General features: G+C 41.4%; 1 protein-coding gene across 4 annotated transcripts in view; it reads right to left on the reverse strand.

Moving 5' to 3' along the window:
• The window catches only part of LOC126092543 (mitogen-activated protein kinase 15-like), a 217,596-nt gene that overhangs the window by 85,487 nt on the left and 113,110 nt on the right, over positions 1-18,999 (reverse strand). For all 4 annotated transcript variants that reach the window (XM_049908198.1, XM_049908200.1, XM_049908201.1 and 1 more), the window contains one exon: positions 10,730-10,869. In XM_049908198.1, the coding sequence (XP_049764155.1) occupies positions 10,730-10,869 (140 nt within the window). The remainder of the gene's footprint in view (positions 1-10,729; positions 10,870-18,999) is intronic.

The raw sequence follows: 18,999 nt of genomic DNA on the forward strand, positions 1-18,999 counted from the left end.
TAACTGGCCAATCGAATCTCCAATGGGTCTCCCACCACTTCACCAGCTTCCAGGTGCTTAATCTAGTGCAGAAGAATGTTGGTTTTCTTGCTTGGAATATAAGTAATGCTGGTGTTCTTGCTTGGGATATAAGTATGCTTTAAATGAGGCCAAAAAAACAACATAACCTAGTCAGCATTGAGTCATCAAAAAATAAATCCAAAAAAGCATGGACTATAATAAATTCAGTGGCCAAAAGCAAGCAGAAAGCTGAGGTAGAAATTTCAGCAGATGAATTTAATAACTACTGTATAAAATCTGTTAACCAAATTAGGGAAAGCATTGGGAGGCCGCAAGAAACTGTAGCTGATCTCATTAAATATCATAATGTAGACTACACCCTGAAAGATAAATTCCTTTCAACGGAGGTCACACCAGATGTCATTTTAACTATTGTAAATAATTTTAGGCCCTCTGATAGTGAAGATATATATGGTATTTCTTGTAATATGTTAAAAAAGATAATTGGGCCCATAGTATATCCTCTTACTAACTGTACAAACAGATATCTAATTGAAGGAGTATTCCCATATGTATTAAAATTATCCAGGGTAATGCCCATTTACAAGAAAGAAGACAAAAATTGCCCATCTAGCTATCGCCCAATATCTCTGACACATATTTTATCTAAAGTTTTGGAATCCATCATCAACTCCGAGTTGTGTGATTATCTGACATGTAATAACATTATTACTGCGGTACAATTTGGCTTTAGGAAGGGAAAATCCACAGTCCATGCCATTGACTCCCTGATTTAAAAAAAGCTTAATGCTTGTGCAGGAAAAAATTTTGCTCAGGCTACCTTTTGTGATCTTAACAAAGCTTTTGATTGGGTGGAGCATATTTCACTCCTCAACAAACTAGTTTATTACGGAATCACAAACAGTGAAGTTGACAACATTTTAGAATCTTTCCTCAGCAAGCGTAAACAAATTGTTTGTATTGGTAAACAGAGATCACAGCTAGCAGAAGTTAAGTGTGGTGTGCCACAAGGCTCAGTATTAGGACCTATGACAAATGATCTACCATCTTACATAAATACTCACTCCATTCTCTATGCAGATGATACCACTTTTTTCAGTATCAGCTCAGACATGGATATGCTCCAAACTGTGGCAAATGACACAATATCACAAGCATCAGTCTGGTTTCGAGCTAATGTGTTCCTGCTTGTTGTTGTTGTTGTTGTTGTGGTCTTCAGTCCTGAGACTGGTTTGATGCAGCTCTCCATGCTACTCTATCCTGTGCAAGCTTCTTCATCTCCCAGTACTTACTGCAACCTTCATCCTTCTGAATCTGCTTAGTGTATTCATCTCTTGGTCTCTCCCTACGATTTTTACCCTCCACACTGCCCTCCAATACTAAATTGGTGATCCCTTGATGCCTCAGAACATGTCCTACCAACCGATCCCTTCTTCTGGTCAAGTTGTGCCACAAACTCCTCTTCTCCCCAATCCTATTCAGTACCTCCTCATTAGTTATGTGATCTACCCATCTAATCTTCAGCATTTAGTTTAAGAGATCTGCCAGTAGTAGACTTCATGGATAGTGTTAAGTTCTTGGGTATCATTACAGATAGAAAATTGACTTGGGAGCCACATATTAAACACAGTGCAAGGCTGTCTAGAATGGTGTATTTGTTAAAGAATTTAAAAAACCATGTACCTGCGGCCTACTTTGCTTTTTTTTTCAAAGCATTATATCTTACGGGCTTTTAATATGGGGCAATAGCTCACACCTTCAGGACATTTTGGTACTTCAGAAGAAAGTAATTTGAATTATCACAAACAGTGATAAACTGGCCCACTGCAAACCACTGTTTAGCAACTTAAAAAATATTAATTGTTATAAACATGTATATTTACACTGCCCTACTGCATATAAAGAGCAACTTCTCAGAATACCAGCATAGAAGAGATGTACACTCTCATGGAACCAGAAACAGTAGCAGTCTTGATATACCTTACTACAGATTATCCAAGTCACTGAACAGCTACGAAGTGGTGTGTATGAAGATGTATAAAAAACTGCCGCTAGAATGGGTAGAAGCTCCATTTGATTTATTTAAAGACAAATTATTCAGTTTGTTAGCTGCAAATCCTTGCTACTCACTTCAGGAATTTTATGACTGTAAAATATCATAGTGGTACCGGTTTGGAGAGTGCAGCATAATTTCTTTAACTGAGTAATTTATGATGCAACATTTTTCATATTATTTGATTTTAACTATTGTATTTTATGGAAAACCAATAGTGACATATTGATCTTCAACCCATGTATATATGCTGTATAACTTGTATATACGTAACTTGACTTTGTCCATTGCTGTAATAGCTAAATGACAATAAAATTTCATTCAATTCAATTCCATTCTTGGACAAACTCTGAACAATTGTAGTTGTTTTATAAGTTGTCATGTCTGGTAAAACCTATAACATTACCATCTGATCTCTTGTATACAATACTGGAAGATTATTACAGTCAGCAGTGCCATATGGTTTCAGAGAGCTCAATGTCAGAACAAGCACTCATCTACTATTATGTATATACTACTTATACATATATTACTTACATAGCTACCTTACAACGATTCAGTAGAAAGTGCACTTATTAAAGACATTCTGACTCATGACACTCCAGATAAACATGCCCATCAAGAAGCTTAGAACCTTCTCATTTGACAGGATTCAAATCTGGGCATCAGTTTCAAGAAGTGCTTCCATTTTTTCCACCCAGCAATAAAAATACAATATATCTCAATGTTCAGCAAACATCACTTTAGAATTCATGATTGAAGACACTGCCAATATCAGAAGTTTCTGATGATGATCCACAACTTTTATCCAAGTACTAATACAATTTCAATTTCCCTAATGATCAGGATGTTGTATCATGTATCAATACCACCCCACAGGTGTCACAGCTAAGGAGTTGCTAGTTCCCATTAGACGCCAATAGTGACCATGTGGTTTCTGGCGGACACAATGAGTTGCATCTCCAGCAGCTCCATACAATGGGCGCCCTCTGGTGCTGCAATATAGGACAGCCAGCAGCCGCAGCTCAGCCCACTTGCACTTGGAGCCTCATTGCTATGACACCATCATTCATGTTTAGTACAGTGAGCCTCATCCTGGTTAAAATTGGGATAGCTGCACTATGTTTCTAGCAGCACTATTTGTAATGAGACTTCATATGCTTGGAGAAATACAAGTTAAGTAAGTCTTTTGCCTGTTGCATTAACTTTTTCACTAATCATTTCTGCTCCTGTCCAGCTTTCTCACGATGGCAGTTGCTACACCACTATGCAGTACACCACTCCTTACCTTTGTGTATGAAGTCACACACAACACAGGAAGAGGGTATGATACAAACCTTGAAAATTCAGATGCTCAAAGCAACAAGGGCACAGCCACAGAAATGAGATTAACGATGTTTTTCAATACTTCCAGCATGGACTTTATTCACCACCACAACCAACTCTGTCCTCAACAATATTCATTGCAACATATGCATGAGAGGTCTGGAAATGATAGGGAGAGAGGAAAGCAGAATCCAAGCCAGTAAAATGAAATCCTAAGAAGTATGTTAAGGAAAACAAGGAGAGGCAGTGTGAGAAATGAGAGCAGAAAAGTTGAATGACAGAACTAAGACAATAGGTTAAAATGGTTTGGATATGTACAGTAAAGAGAATGGCAGAGGGAAGAATACCAAAATGAATTATGGAGGCCAAGTCTGAGAGCAAGGCGAAGATTCAGAGCAAGGTGAACTGACCGGATTAAGACCACTTTAAGAAGAGGGAATCTGGACTGGAGAAAAAACAGTTGTAGAACAAGAAGAATGGTGGAAAGACAGGGGGAAGTGGAGAAGTACCATAAATGTCCCAATGCAGCCTGATGCTAGATAAATGAGAAACAAACACAATGAAGAGGATGAAGTTTATTGAAGGAAATAGGTTCATCACAATACTTCACAGCTACCAGCTCCAAGCCCCAGAACGCAGAAGCACCAGGAAGACCTAATGGAAGCCTTCACAGGTTCACTAGTATCTCATGGGCACCTTAATCTGAGCACAGCAAAATAGCCATCACTCTAGCTGGGTTCCAGTAGTGGCCTGCAGCCAGAAAGGTCACACCATGTGTATTTTCACAACTAAAGTTGTGGACTTTATTCATCACCACAACCAACTTTGTCCTCAACAAGTGTTATCTCGGATTGGATGACCTCAATGAATTGTACAGTCAGCAACATATCACTATTGATGCCACCTCTCTATACACCAACATCCTTTATGCTCATGGCCTCGCTGCCATTGAACACTACCTCTCCCAATGTACTTCTTACTTCATATATGTTAACTCATTACTTATGCACCTTACCAACTATATCCTGTTACACAGTAACTTTTCCTGTGAAGGGAAAGTATGCTGTGGAATCCATGGCACAATCATGGGCACCCGCATGGCACTCTCGTACGTCAACCTGTTTATGGGTCATCTATAGGAAACCTTCTTAGTTTCCTGTCCATTGACTTCTGTGGGAGTGAGCACATACACAAACAAGGAAGGAGAGAAGTTGTGATAGCCAGTGGCAGGAATCCAAAATGAACTGTACATAACACTTTAAGATTAATTGAACACCTTATTTCTAAAAAGAAAAGAAACTTAACTTCTTGTGCCTCCTACATGCAATTACAGTCATCCACTACTACACTACTACTCACAGAATGCAGGCTAAGTGTTGTCTTCCTATTACTCAGTGCTGATGCTCTCCAAGTTTGCGACCGAACTGGGACGATCAGTGATCGGGGGGGGGGGGGACTAATTAAATCAGTGTTGACAGGTGGTGTGTGTCTTCCTGGAGGTGTGGCACTGCCCGCTCTTTCCATTGATCAGTGCCTTCCTGATGACATTTTGTGGCGCTGCACTGGTCAGTGTGCAGTCGATGGTTTAGGAATGCATACTTCCCAAAACTCCCAACCCCTAGCCTGATTCAGATTCACTGATTGTATCTTCATGATCTGGACTCAGGACCAAGACAACCTATCCTCATTCCTTCACAGCCTCAACCCTTCTCTCCCATTCACTTCACCTGAACCTATTCCACCCAATGCGCCACCTTCCTTCCTGGATATTGACCTCAACATCTCTGATGGCTCTAGCCACACTACTGCCCATATTAAATTCACTAACTACCAACAGTACTTGCATTTCGACAGATGTCATCTCTTCCACACCAAGAAATCACTCTCATACAACCTGGTCACCTGTGGGTGACACATTTGCTGTGGTGACAACTACCCCCCACCCCAACCTCAAACCTAGCCCACAAACAAATTTTCCATAACATATCATCAAACATTACCAGTCCTTCCATCGTGACCAAAAATCAGCTACAAAGAAGCTTTATCTCATCACCCTGGACTGAAACAACTGAACCAATTCTTCATCAGGTCATTCATTATTATCTATCTCCATGCCCTGAAATGAGGGCCACCTTACCCAAGATCTTCGCCACCTTTCCTAAAGTATGTTCCATTCCACTCCATTCCCCACCCAACACACACAGTATCCCCATAGAAAACCAAGATGCAAGACATGCCCACTCCATCTACCCAGCAGTTCCTACTCCAGTCTGGTCACAGGTTTATCCTACACTATCAGAGGCCAGGTCATCTGTGAAAGCAACCTTGTCATATACCAACTCTGCTGCAAACACTAGACAGATTTTTATGTCAGTGTGACAATCAACCAGCTGTCCACTAGCCCGTGACAACCAACCAGCTGTCCACTAGCATGAATGGCCATTGTCAAACTCTTGCCAAGAACAAAATTGACCACCCAGTGGCACAACATACAACTGAGTATAACATGCTCAATTTCAATGACTTCATCACAATCTAGGCTCTCTGGATACTTCCCTCCACCACCAGCTTCTCTGCACATGGGTGTTACCCTTGTAACACATCCTTCACTTCCATAAGTGTGCTGGCCTGGCCTAAATCTCCAGTAACCCAGTGTCCCACATCCTGTATCCAACAGTTTCCCCCTCCTCCATCCTATCACTTCTGCTAGTCTTTCTATGTTTTGGATTTAAGGTTCATGACACAGGGCACAGCATCCAACCTGAAGGTGTGCCATCTTAAAAACTCTCTGTGACTTATTTGTTCAAATTTTCTCACTAGTTTTAAGGAAAACAATTGATTTCAAAGCTCACATCACTTGCAAGGTGAAAGAGACTGATCCACTCATGAAGGCATGTTAATGTCTATTCCTCACAGTTAATGGGCCACTCCTCTGGTAGTTGGCATTTTGGCATGTTAGACTGTGGTGGTTTCAAAGTAACATTCAAAGCAAAGACAGCATTGTAAATTTATCCCTTACAAACCCCACATGCACCCTTTGCAAAATTAGACAACAGCACTTTATTCAGTAAAGTTTACACCACAAAGGTATATTTTCAAATCCCCTTGTATGCAGCATCATAGCTCTTGCTAAATATGTCATATGGCCTATACTATTATAACTGCTACCACCACCACCTAAAAATGGATCCCTACCTTATAATCCTACCTGCTGACAAAGGCTCCACTACTGTTGTTTTAAACTGCAGTGATTACCCGGCAGAAGGGCTTCACCAGCTGTCAGACTCATCCACCCACAAGCCCTGTTACAGTGACCTCATTCCAGAAATCCAGCAGGATCTCCTGTCTCTCTTCAAATACTTAGGCGCATCCCATAACCTCTCTTCTCACCCCTACCACTCCCTGCACTCCCATCTTCTACATGCTTCCTAAAGTCCATAAACCTTTGCAGGACACCCCATTGTGGCTGGTTACTGTGCCCCCTCTGAGAGAATCTCTGCTCTCATAGACCAACACTTTCAGCTTATTACTTGCAGCCTACCCTCTGATATAAAAGATACCAACCATTTTCTCCACTAACCCTCCACAATTCCTGTTCCTTTACAACATGGCAACCTGCTCACTACTATCGATGCCACCTCCCTTTAGACTAACGTCCCTAATGTCCATAGGCTTACTGCTATTGAACACTACCTTTCCCAACACCCAAGAGATTCCAAACCAACAACTTCCTTCCTAGTCACCATGACAATTAGATCCTCATCCACAATTACTTCTCCTTTGAAGGTATTATCCACAAACAAAGTTGGGGTACCACTATAGGCATTGCATAGCTCTATCCTATACCAGCCTAATCATGGGTCATCTGAAGGAATCCTTTCCAAACACCCAGACTCCCAAATCCCTCATCAGGTTCAGATTCATTAATGACTTCTTTGTGATCTGTATTGAGGGTGAGGATACCCTATCCTCATTACTTCAGAACCTGGACAGCTTCTCCCCCAATTCACTTCACCTGGTCTTATTCAATCTAACAAGCCACCTTCCTAGATGTTGACCTCCACCTCAAAGATAGCTACATCAGTACCCCTGTCCATATCAAACCTACTGATCACCAGTAATATCTCCATTTTGACAGCTGCCACTCATTCCTTACTAAGAAGTCCCTTCCATACACAGTGTAGCCACCTGTGGCCATAATATCTGTAGTGACAAGTTGTACCTCTCGAAATATACTGAGGATCTCTCTGAGGTCTTGACAGACTGTAATTATCCTCCAAACCTTGTACAACAACAGGTCTCCCATGCCTTATCTCTCCAGTCACCCACCATCTCCCAAAGTCCCACCATCCATCCACAGAGGAGCATTCCCCTCACGACTCAGTACCACCCAGGACTGGAGCAATTAAATCACATTCTCCACTAGGGTTTCGACTTCCTCTTGCTGTGCCCTGAAAAGAGAAATGTCCTACCCAATATCCTTCCCACCCCTCCCACAGTGGTATTCCATCATCCACCAAACCTACACAATATCCTTGTCCATTCCTATACAGTCCCCTCCTCCAAATTCCTTGCCTCATCCCTCAAATCTCTGTAACAGACGTAGATCCAATACCTGTCCCATACATCATCCTCCCACCACTACCTACGCCAGTCTGGTCACAAGCATCACCTACCCCATCAAAGGCAGGGCTACCTGTGAAACAGGTCTTGTGATCTGAAAGTTGAGCTGCAACCACTGTGCTGCATTCTACATGACCATGACAACCATCAGGTTGTCTGGCCACATTAATGACCACCAACAAGAAGCGGCTGGACTACCCTATTGCTGAGCAAGCCACTCAACACAAAGTTCTTCATTTCAATGACTGCTTTACAGATTGTGCCATCTGGACCCCTCTCACAAACACTAGCTTTTCTGAATTGTGCTGGTGGGAACTTTCCTTGCAATATATCCTACGTTCCTGTAACCTTCCTGGCCTCAACGTTCTTTAGTCATTGTCTTTACACATCTAGCACCTTTCCTGTTCCCATTCCAGCAATACACAGCCCTCTATTCTACCATCCCACTTACTTCTCACCTTTTCCGCTACCCACTCTTCCCTCTACCCCCTGCCCTCAGTCTAACCTCCTGACTGCACCTAGCTGCCCTACCATCTCTCCATCTCATCCCTGTATGCTCCCACAAACAGCACTTTACCATCCCTCACCCCTAACCTTCTATCCCCCCCACCCCTGCCCAGCCTCCTCCTTACCCCTACCACCCCATTGCCTCTTCCAACATGCGTTGCTGCTTGCAGTCTGGCATCAGCTGCCAGTGACTGTGGTTGTGCATGTGAGAGCTGCAATTTTGTATGTGTGTGTGTGTGTGTGTGTGTGTGTGTGTGTGTGTGTGTTGTCTATTTTCAATGATAGTCTTGTCAGCCAAAAGCTCGCTTCCTGACAACTTTTTACTGCGTCTCTCTGCAACCCAGCATGCCCACTATAAGGTGAGTAGCAACTATCCTTTTCATAATATTTTTATAGCTGCTTACCTTGTGGTATCTCTTCAGTCCCTGACATATTTCAGTGTTTTATGGATCACTTGTTCAAGATATTCTCAATTGTGCCTCATTATTTAATGACATTTTGTCACAAGTGCAACCCCGGATGATCACCTTCACAATGATGAGATTTTGTTCCAGAGGTTTGTGGAAAATTGACTCAAATCCAACCCCACACAAGTGTATTTTCATAAAACCATCCCTAACCTATTTTGGATTCAAACTTTGGCAATTGGACTTGAAACATTTAAGAACTACCTTGTGGCTGTCACCTGTAAGGAAATGATGCCCTCTGTGGTTTTCTAGCAACTTACAGGGTTATCCAGACTGAAGACTGTAATGCAGTGAAATAGCTTCATGGTCTCCCATCTTTGCACTCTCTTGGATACACTTCACCACCGCCAGCACATATCTTCACCAAGGCCTCTCCCTTTGAGTTGGGCACCTCGGTGTGGGCCTGTCAGTTCTGGTACCACCTAACTCAAATCCAGGAGATAATCTTCATTTGCTACAGGTCCATGATGTATACTGTGGCCTCTGCCCATAGATTTTGCAGCACCATTGAAATCAATTTTGACTTCACCACCATGGTCAGCAGCCAACAGCTTCTCTGCCCCAGTGGACCCTCTGGTCTCATGATGACTTATGTATCTCCCATCGAGCTTCGGTATTCCAAAGCGATGCCCATGGACTTCAAGCTGTCACTTTTCCCTGAGACAACTCCTTCATACCACGCACTCCCTGCATCTTTTCCCCCAGCAGTCATGCTGGGTCATTACCGAAAAATTCTGTGGTGCCATTACTCAGAGAGTTCTTGTCATTAGAAGCACCCTCTGACAGAACCATGAGACCATTTGGCATACAAGTTTGCCCATGGTTGGTTTGCATCGGTTGTGAAGCAATCTGTGGAGTGTGCAGTGAATGTGTTACTGGTTTGGCTTAGGTGTTAATATTGTGGATTTTATTTGCCATATGCAAAACTTTGATATGGCATGGACCCAGCTTTACTTTGGAATATGGACTTATGTTAGCTTGCACTGTTTCTGGTAAGGATCCTGTGTATACATCTCTTGTAAATAAATCAGGGCAAGTCTCCTTAGTTCATTCATAACTCATCTCTTACATAAGTATCTGCCTAAATTTGTCTGTTGAGCTGAAGTGATTTTCAATGACATTTGATAAGTATGACCCACCTGCTGATATTTCACTTACTCTTCTAGTTCCTGTATTGATAGCAGAAGTTCATTCTTTTTGTTTATGAGGCTTCTTAGGATCTGATGAAAGGTACTAATTGGGTACTTTTCCAGACCCATTGCTTTGTCCAAGATGTGCTTTGTGGTCTCACTAGTAGCTCATCTAACTGTGACTATATTTACTTTGCACTTACATCTTACACAGTACTTTACTCTAAAAATGTCTTGTGAAAATATTGGAAACAACTAGAACAGGATGGGTAATTCTTTGGCCAGAATGGATGCTTCTTTGAATTAGCTGTGTAATTCACCCCTTCCTAGATGCATTAAAATGTCAGTCACATCCACGTGTGGGTGCCTGTCCTGTCTGACCATTTCTCTAAGTTCTGCATTAATATTTTCAAAACTTCATCCAGGGTTACTTGTACTACTCAAAGAGTGAGATGATCTTTACATTAGTGTGATCAACTAGTAGATATAAAAGGTGTTGAACATATCTGCCATTGCAGAAATGTTAGGTTTAAAATATAGTAACCAACTAAGCAGAAAAACTAGTTCTCAGTTTATGAAATCATTTATTGTAAGAAACAAACCACTTTTTGATGGTGTTGGTAAGGCACTCATAATTCTTTCCATCTGGTTGATTGTCGATGATCCAGGAAATAGAGGTTTTCCCAAAAGCATCTCAGCCAGTATGCATCCCAAGCTCCACATGTCTATACCATGTGTGTATCTGTAGAACAAAGTTATCGTCAAATGCAGAACTGGTAAATCTAGAACGGAATATAAATACCTAAATGGGGATACATATTACTTAATAAACATATTTTTGAATTTCATTTTTGCAGTCGGTTCTAGCCCATCAACCACTTTCCCATAGTGATCCACAGAGAGTCACAACAGAGTATAATATCAACTCAATAACATGTGGTTAGTAGTCAAAAGTAATGCAGAACATAGTGAAGCTTCTTAAACATCTCCTAAAATGGTTACTCATAAAATTAAGTTACTGCTTAATGAGAAAATAACAACAATAATAATAATAAATAAATAAAATAATCCATGGAAATGATTAACTGCTTACTCATATTTAATGTGCTGGTTTAGCAAATATCTTGGAATAATGTCAACAGATTGAGCTACTATTATTTTTTGCTGGAACTCGTGCTCCCTCAATCTTATCTTCCCCTGCAAGTCATTTACTTGGACTGATTACAAAATGGGGAAAGTGTAATCAGAGGGAGAATGAAGCAAGGCTGCTGTCTCTCCACTCTGCTCTTTCAGACATACCTAGAAGAAATTATTGAGAAATGCTCAATTGGAAAAAAATGTAGTTTGTGTTGAAGGAAAAAGAATAGCAAGTATATTATTTGCAGTTGATATGGTGTTACTAGCAGGAAGTGAAAGTAGTGCAAACAAAATGTTAAAAGACCTGAAAGAAAAATATGGTATGAAGATAAATAAGAAAAAAGAAACAAAGAGAGTGGTGGTTGGCAAAGGAAATAAAATAGCTAATATTAAGATACGGCAAATTAAAATTTTCCAAGTGACAGCTTTCAAATACCTAGAAAATATAATAATGGAAGATCAAAGATGCCACCAGGATACCAAAGCTTTACTTGCAGCAGATATGGAAGCTTTCAATAGAAAGACAAACTTATTATGTGGGAAGCTAGATAAAGAGCTCAGGAAAAGACTAGGTAGTGTGGCACTCCATGCAGTTGGAAAGTCGAAACATAGTTATTGAGAAAAAGAGGACAAAAGGAGGTTGCAAGCATCTGAGATGTGCGTGTGAAGGGGGATGGAAAGGATTAGTCGGGTGCAGAGAGTGACTAATGAATAGGTGCTGGAAAGAATAGTGAAGAGAAGAAAACTATTGGAAGTTATAGGTAAAAGAAAAAACTGGCTTGTTCACATGTTGCGATGCGACTGTTTGACAGTGAATGCATTGGAAAGTTTAATGTCTGCATTAAGAATGAAAGACAGGAAAAGGTACAAGATGGTGGATGACATTAATGTGCCAGACTGTGAAACTAGGATTGCGTATGACAATCATAAATGCATTTCGCTTCATACCATTAACGAATTGATTGAAAAATATAAGAAAAATTAGGTAAGAGAGTCAAGTGTGTGAAAGTATACACTCCACATCATCTGCAGAAAACGTTAACTGCATGGAGGAAAAAACAAACGAATATTATTGCAAAGGGACAAGTATCAAAGAAATCATGCGTAAAATGTAAAACAGCTGTGTAAAAGCAGACCCAAAGAAAAAACTGTGGCTGTGCTTGAAGTGTTGTGTCCCAAAATTAACCCTACAAGAAAGAAGCAAAGAAGAAATCATTTCTGTACTAACTACAGATGTACAAATATCGAAAGACAAATACAAAAAGTTGCAACTTTCCAAAATGTACACTATTCACCAGGAAAGTCCAACAAACTGTAGTGTAATTTCAGCAGACAAGATGAACTACACCATTACTAATCTCAAAAGTAGCTTCGGTAAGATAAACGACTGTGACTCACAGCACCAAGAAAAAAGAAGATGCCTTAATTGATACTACAAAACTTATTGAGCTTCAAAATTGACAAAAGAAAAGGTCGTACAAAAATTTGATGCTCCAATTTTTAATGAAGATTCACAAGTATCTGCCGTCCATTCTGAAAGCCATAACAATGTACAGCCCCAAACCAATGTGTCAGAATATGAAAAAGTAACAAAGTTTATTGTCATTGCTGACCTCCTAGTAGTGGGATTGCTACTTGGATCAATGACAAAAATGTTGGAAATGCAACAGCATTTGTTAAGACTGTTGCTCCCATGTCTGATACAGGAAAACTCGTCTACTTGCCTGAAGTCATTAATTTAACTCATAATGATTTTTGTGTTGTTTGGAGGAGCAAATGATGTACTTAAATATGAAACCTCAAAAGCCACTGACAAGTTAAAAAAGTGTTTAGGATGCTTGACTCATATAAATGTCCTGTTAATGACCATTCCACACTGATATGATCTTCCTTTGTGGTCATGTGTAAAAAAAAGAGGTAAGTGCTGCAAATGTACTGCTCTCGAAAATGCGCACACAGTATGAAAATACAGAAACTGCATAGGACATATATTTCATACTACACATGGACCGCATTTAAATGGAGAGGAGAAGCAGCTTGTGATGAAAAAATAAACAGATGTGTCATCAAGAAATCAGAGATAAGACATAGAATATGAAAAAAACAGATCCATCTTTACATCGCCTCCATTCACCAAAAAATCAATTATGTCCCTCTTATGCACAAGTGATCCACAGCTCACTGCAAGAAAATATTTGGACTTCAACAATTCAGAAGAAGACTCTACACTTGCACACAAATGATTTTTTTGTGGGCAAATCCTTACCAAGCAAGAATGAGGTTACCGTACTAGTGGTGTAATAAAAATGCCCTTAGGGAACTCTAATATTAATGTAAAAATCAGTACTGGCAATCAAATAAATTGCACCAACAAAATCTTTCTAAAATTACCAAATATGCAGCAACCAGTCGCAAAATCATGTTTTATTATTCACTTTTGCAAATTGATTTCAACGGATTAACAGCCATCATCGGTGCTTTCAACCAATATGGGCCCTGAGTAGTAACACTGTCTTAAGCAAAGGTCTTTCTGTTTGCCATCAAAATATTCAATCAATAACAAACAAAACTTTAAATGTAAAGATTTTACTAATTACAGAACTCCACTTCATCAGTGTTCTGGGCATTACAGGGTATGGCTAGATGTTAACTGAATTGTCTCTTTTTCTATACCAGGGGACATAGTAGCAAATTGCTTCTGGAGAAACAGTTATAAAAATGGAGGTACTTTAATTTTCATCAAGCAAGTTCTAAAACATAAATCTATTAATAAGTTTCAGTATCTCAATGCAGAAAGGACCTCTGAGCTGGCTCTTATTGAAGTCAGTGTGGCAAATATAGTGGCAGGAATTTATCTCTCCCCAAATGGAAATTTTGAGTCAATCCTAAATAAGCTTGAATCTGTACTAAATAGGCTCCATCTAGACAAGGAATCAATAGTGCTGTGTGGGGACTCCATTAATGATTTTCTTGGAAGTAGCAAAAGAAAGAGCTACTGCTCAACCTCACAGTTACTGTCAAATGAAAACTGAAAAGTGTCCCCTAAAATAGAAAATCTCACTCTGAACCATGACAACAAGAGTGTAACTGATTCTCAACACATCACAAATCTTTTCAGGTGTTACCCTACTGATATCACAAATAATTTAACTATCAGTGACAAAACAGATACTACAAAGTGCAGTCATGTTCCTCTTCAATCTATGTTTGTGGAACAATTCCAGATGAAATCATCCATGTTGTATCAACTCTCAAGAAAATGTCATCAGGAACTGATGATATTCCCGACTGCATCAAAAAGCAATGTATTACAAAAATTTCACTGCATCTTGCAGATATAGTAAATTCATCTTTTCTAACAGGCATATTTTCAGATTGTTTAAAAATTGCTAAAGTGGTCCCTATTCATAAGAAAGGTGACAAATCAAAAATAGAAAAGTATAGACCAATTGCCTTATAAGGCTTCAGTAAAATCATAGAAAAATGAGAGAATGTCTGCTCTCATAGACCAACACCTTCAACCTATTACCCGGAACCTATCCTCCTATATAAAATATGCCAACCATTTCCTCGACCAACTCTTCACAGTTCCTGTCCCTTTACCACACGGTGCCCTGCTCATCACTACTGATGCCACTTCCCTGTACACTAACATCCCTAATGCCCATGGCCTTACTGCTATTGAACACTGCCTTTCCAGATGCCCTATGGATTCCAAACCAACAACCTACTTCTTAGTCTACATGACGAACTATATCCTCACCCACAATTACTTCTCCTTTGAAGGTATTACCTACAAACAAATCCACGGTACAGCTACGGGCACCCGCATGGCACCATCCTATGCTAACCTATACATGAGCCATCTAGAGGAATTCTTCCTAAAAACCCAGAATCCTAAACCCCTCACCTGGTTCAGATTCACTGCTGACATCTTTGCTATCTGGATTGAAGGTGGGGACACCTTATTCACATTCCTCCAGAACCTCAACAACTTCTCCCCCATTTGCTTCACCTGGTCCTACTCAACCCAACAAGCCACCTTCCTAGATGTTAACCTTCACCTCAGAGATGGCTACATCAGTACCTCCATCCATATCAAACCTACTAACCACCAGCAATACCTCCACTTGGGCAGCTGCCACCCATTCCATACCAAGAAGTCCCTTCTGTACAGCCTAGCCACCCATGGTCATTGCATCTGCAGTGACGAGCAGTCCTCTCAAAATATACTGAGGGTCTCACCGTAATTATCCTCCCATCCTTGTACCAAAACAAATCTCTCATGCCTTATCTTTCCAGTCTCCCACCACCTCCCAAAGTACCACAGTCCGGCCACAGAGGAATTACATTCTCTGCCAGGGTTTTGATTACCTCTCATCATGCCCCGAAATGAGAAACGTCCTTCCCACTATCATTCCCTCCCCTCCTACCGTGGTATTCCACCATCCACAGAACCTACACAATATACTCGTCCATCCTTACACAACCCCTGCTCCCAACCCCTTACCTCATGGCTCATACCCCTGTAATAGACCTAGATGCAAGACCTGTCCCATACATCCTCCTACCACCACCTACTCCAGTCCGGTCCTAACATCACCTATCCCATCAAAGGCAGGGCTACCTGTGAAACCAGTCATGTGATTTACAAGCTAAGCTGCAACCACTGTACTTCCATCTATGTAGGCATGACAACCAACAAGCTGTCTGTCCGCATGAATGACCACTGACAAACTGTGGCCAAAAAACAAGTGGACCACCCTGTTGCTGAACACGCTGCCAAACATTATATCCCTCATCTCAATGACTGCTTCACAGCCTGTGCCACATGGATCCTTCCCACCAACACCACCTTTTCTGAATTGTGCAGGTGGGAACTTTCCCTGCAATACATCCTACATTCCCGTAACCCTCCTGGCCTCAGCCTTCGTTAGTCACTGTCCTCACCCATCCAGCCCCCTCCCTGTTCCCATTCCAGCACTACACAGCCCTCATTTCACCACCACACCCAGTCTTTTAATTGTTTTTTATTTCTCTCCTTTCCACTACTTACCCCCTGCCCGCTCCACAGCTTCTCTCCAGCCCTCCATCTAAACTGCAACACTTCACTGTCCATCACTCCCACCATACTATCCCCCCCCCCACCCTCCATGCCCCAGCCTCCTCCTGTACCCCCACCCAGTCACCACTCCCATCATGCACTGGTGCTGCTGCTCGCAGTGTGGTTTCAGTTCTTTGAGACTGCAGACGTGTTTGCAAGTTGCATCTGCGTGTGTGTGTGTGTGTGTGTGTGTGTGTGTGTGTGTCTTCTGCTGACATAGGCCTTAATGGCCGAAAGCTATAATTGTGTGAATCTTTTTGTTGTGCCTATCGCGACTCAACATCTCCGCTATATGGTGAGTAGCAACTTTCCTTCTCTGGTATTGTTACATTCCATCCTGGATTTTCCATTGTTTGGTTAAAAATTTATTTATAATAGATTAATGAAATTTTTAGAGAAAAACATACTTCTCACTGATACACAGCATGGATTCAGGAAAAACAAATCAACAACTAGTGCTATCTACAAGTTTATACACAATGCCATGCAAACAATGGACAAAAAAGAAAGTGCCACTGGCATTTTTTGGACTTATGTACCGTTGGACAGGCTCCAACTATATGGCATTAGAGGCACTGCACTTAAATGGTTCACATTGCACCTGACAAACTGGAAACAGAAAATACAAATAAAACATGAACTAAAGGAAAATACCTGGATATGTTTATAATTTCTAAAATGAGGAGTCCCTCATGGATCCACAGTTGTGCCAATCCTCTTTCTTCTGTATATCCATGACTTAGATTTAAATTTTGAGTCACAAACAAATACTTTTTTTGCAGATGACATGTGCATCCTTATGACAAGAAACACCCCAAGTCAGCTCCAGGCAGCTGCAAATAAAACTACAGCACAGCTGAATAGACGGTTTGAGAGGGATAAGCTACTTATAAACACCAAAAAACAAAATGCATGAATTTCTGTTTAAAAAGTGATGTATGCATCACCAGTGTGACAATAAACACCAACGAAAATTTCATCTTCTCTGGAAACAATGTTTTTAGGCACATGACTTCAAAAGAACTTAAAATGACATACACATATTGTGCTGGCATAAGCTGTCACCAGTACACCAGTTGACAAAAATGTAGCAGATCGATAGTAGGCACTGGATCAAGTGCGCCTATCAGGAGAGATGCCAAAGACAGTCTTCCACGCAGCATGCTGCCAACACCCTCTCAACCACAAGTATTTAGATTGCTGCCTCTGACCAGAGGGCTCAGTCTCACCAGCACAGTCAATCAGTCAGCCAGTCAGTCTCAGTCACCAGCTCACAGATGGACTGACTTCACTCACATTTGCTGGCATTCATTCACAGAGTAGCACAGTTCAGCACAGGCTATGCCAGTACATAACATCCAGATTTGTGTCTATAGCAAGACTGCCGATACTGTCTGCAAGTACTGAACCTGTACCATGGCACACAGACCCTATTGAAGATAAGTAGCTCTCTGTTCATGTAAATAAAGAACCCTGTTAATCCACGTGGCCATTTATGTTGTAGAAAGAGGATACTGGCCACAAACAACATCTTCTCCCTTGATGGCTCATAGTGGTAGACTGCTTTAGCAAGTTTCCATTTGTAGTGCCTATGGCTTCTACCAAATCATGCAGCACCATTCAAGTGTTGTCCTCCATATTTTCCATTGACGGTTTGCCAGAAGTGCTCGTGTCGGACAACAGACCATAGTTCACTTCATGTGACTTTGAACAGTTTTGTGAATGAAATGGCTCTCGTCATCTAACAAGTGCTCTGTTTCACCTGTAGTCCAATGGAGAAGCAGACACTTTGTACCCACACACGGGAATAGGTGCTGTAACTCTTTCTCACTTCCCATCACTCCCACCCATGAGACCCATGAGGCGGAACTTCTGCATGGCCCCCGCCATTGGATGCTGCTGCACTTGCTACAACCATCACAGCATCTGGTGCCATCAATGGTCCACAAGTATCACTTTGTGCCCCACAATCTTATTTTTTTCAGGGTATATGGTAACCATGGGTGCTGGGAAAGAGGTATGATCCAGGAACGCATTGGCTCTTTTATGTACTTGATTGCAGGCCCAGATGGTTTGCAGTGCCACCACCAGAATCACACTTATGCGTGTCATTTTCCCCATGATTCTGCAGCTTTTCTTCCCCAAGATTCAGGGCTTCAAGGGACATCGCGGCCTTCGCAGCCACCTACTGGTGCCATGAGGGAACCCCAGGAGGAGTGGATCAATGATGCTCACTCACCCCTGCCGTCGCCCCCTCTCTGACCCAATAGACCTGGACCCACCACCGCCATTGACAGGACAAGCAATTGCTCCAGGACACACCCTCAGGCCTAGATGTGTGCCCTAGCAGTGGTTTTCAGGAGGATGTTCCTGTTGCCTCGCAAGCCAGATGATGGGAGCAGTCGGAAGAACGTCTTCCTCCACAGTCATGGCTCACTTCCAAGCACATTGCCAAGTCATCATGTTCAAGGTACCGTAAAGTTACAATACTTTCTTTCAATTGCAGGGCCACCAATGATCAGGTTAATACAAAAACTATTCCCAACCACATCTCCCAATGAACTTGCCTATGACCAAGTAATCACTGCATTAACTCAGTACTATGACTAGCTAGCCCAAGTAGCTGTCACT

Source organism: Schistocerca cancellata, chromosome 7 (genome assembly GCF_023864275.1).
Source record: "Schistocerca cancellata isolate TAMUIC-IGC-003103 chromosome 7, iqSchCanc2.1, whole genome shotgun sequence".
NCBI lineage: Eukaryota > Metazoa > Arthropoda > Insecta > Orthoptera > Acrididae > Schistocerca > Schistocerca cancellata.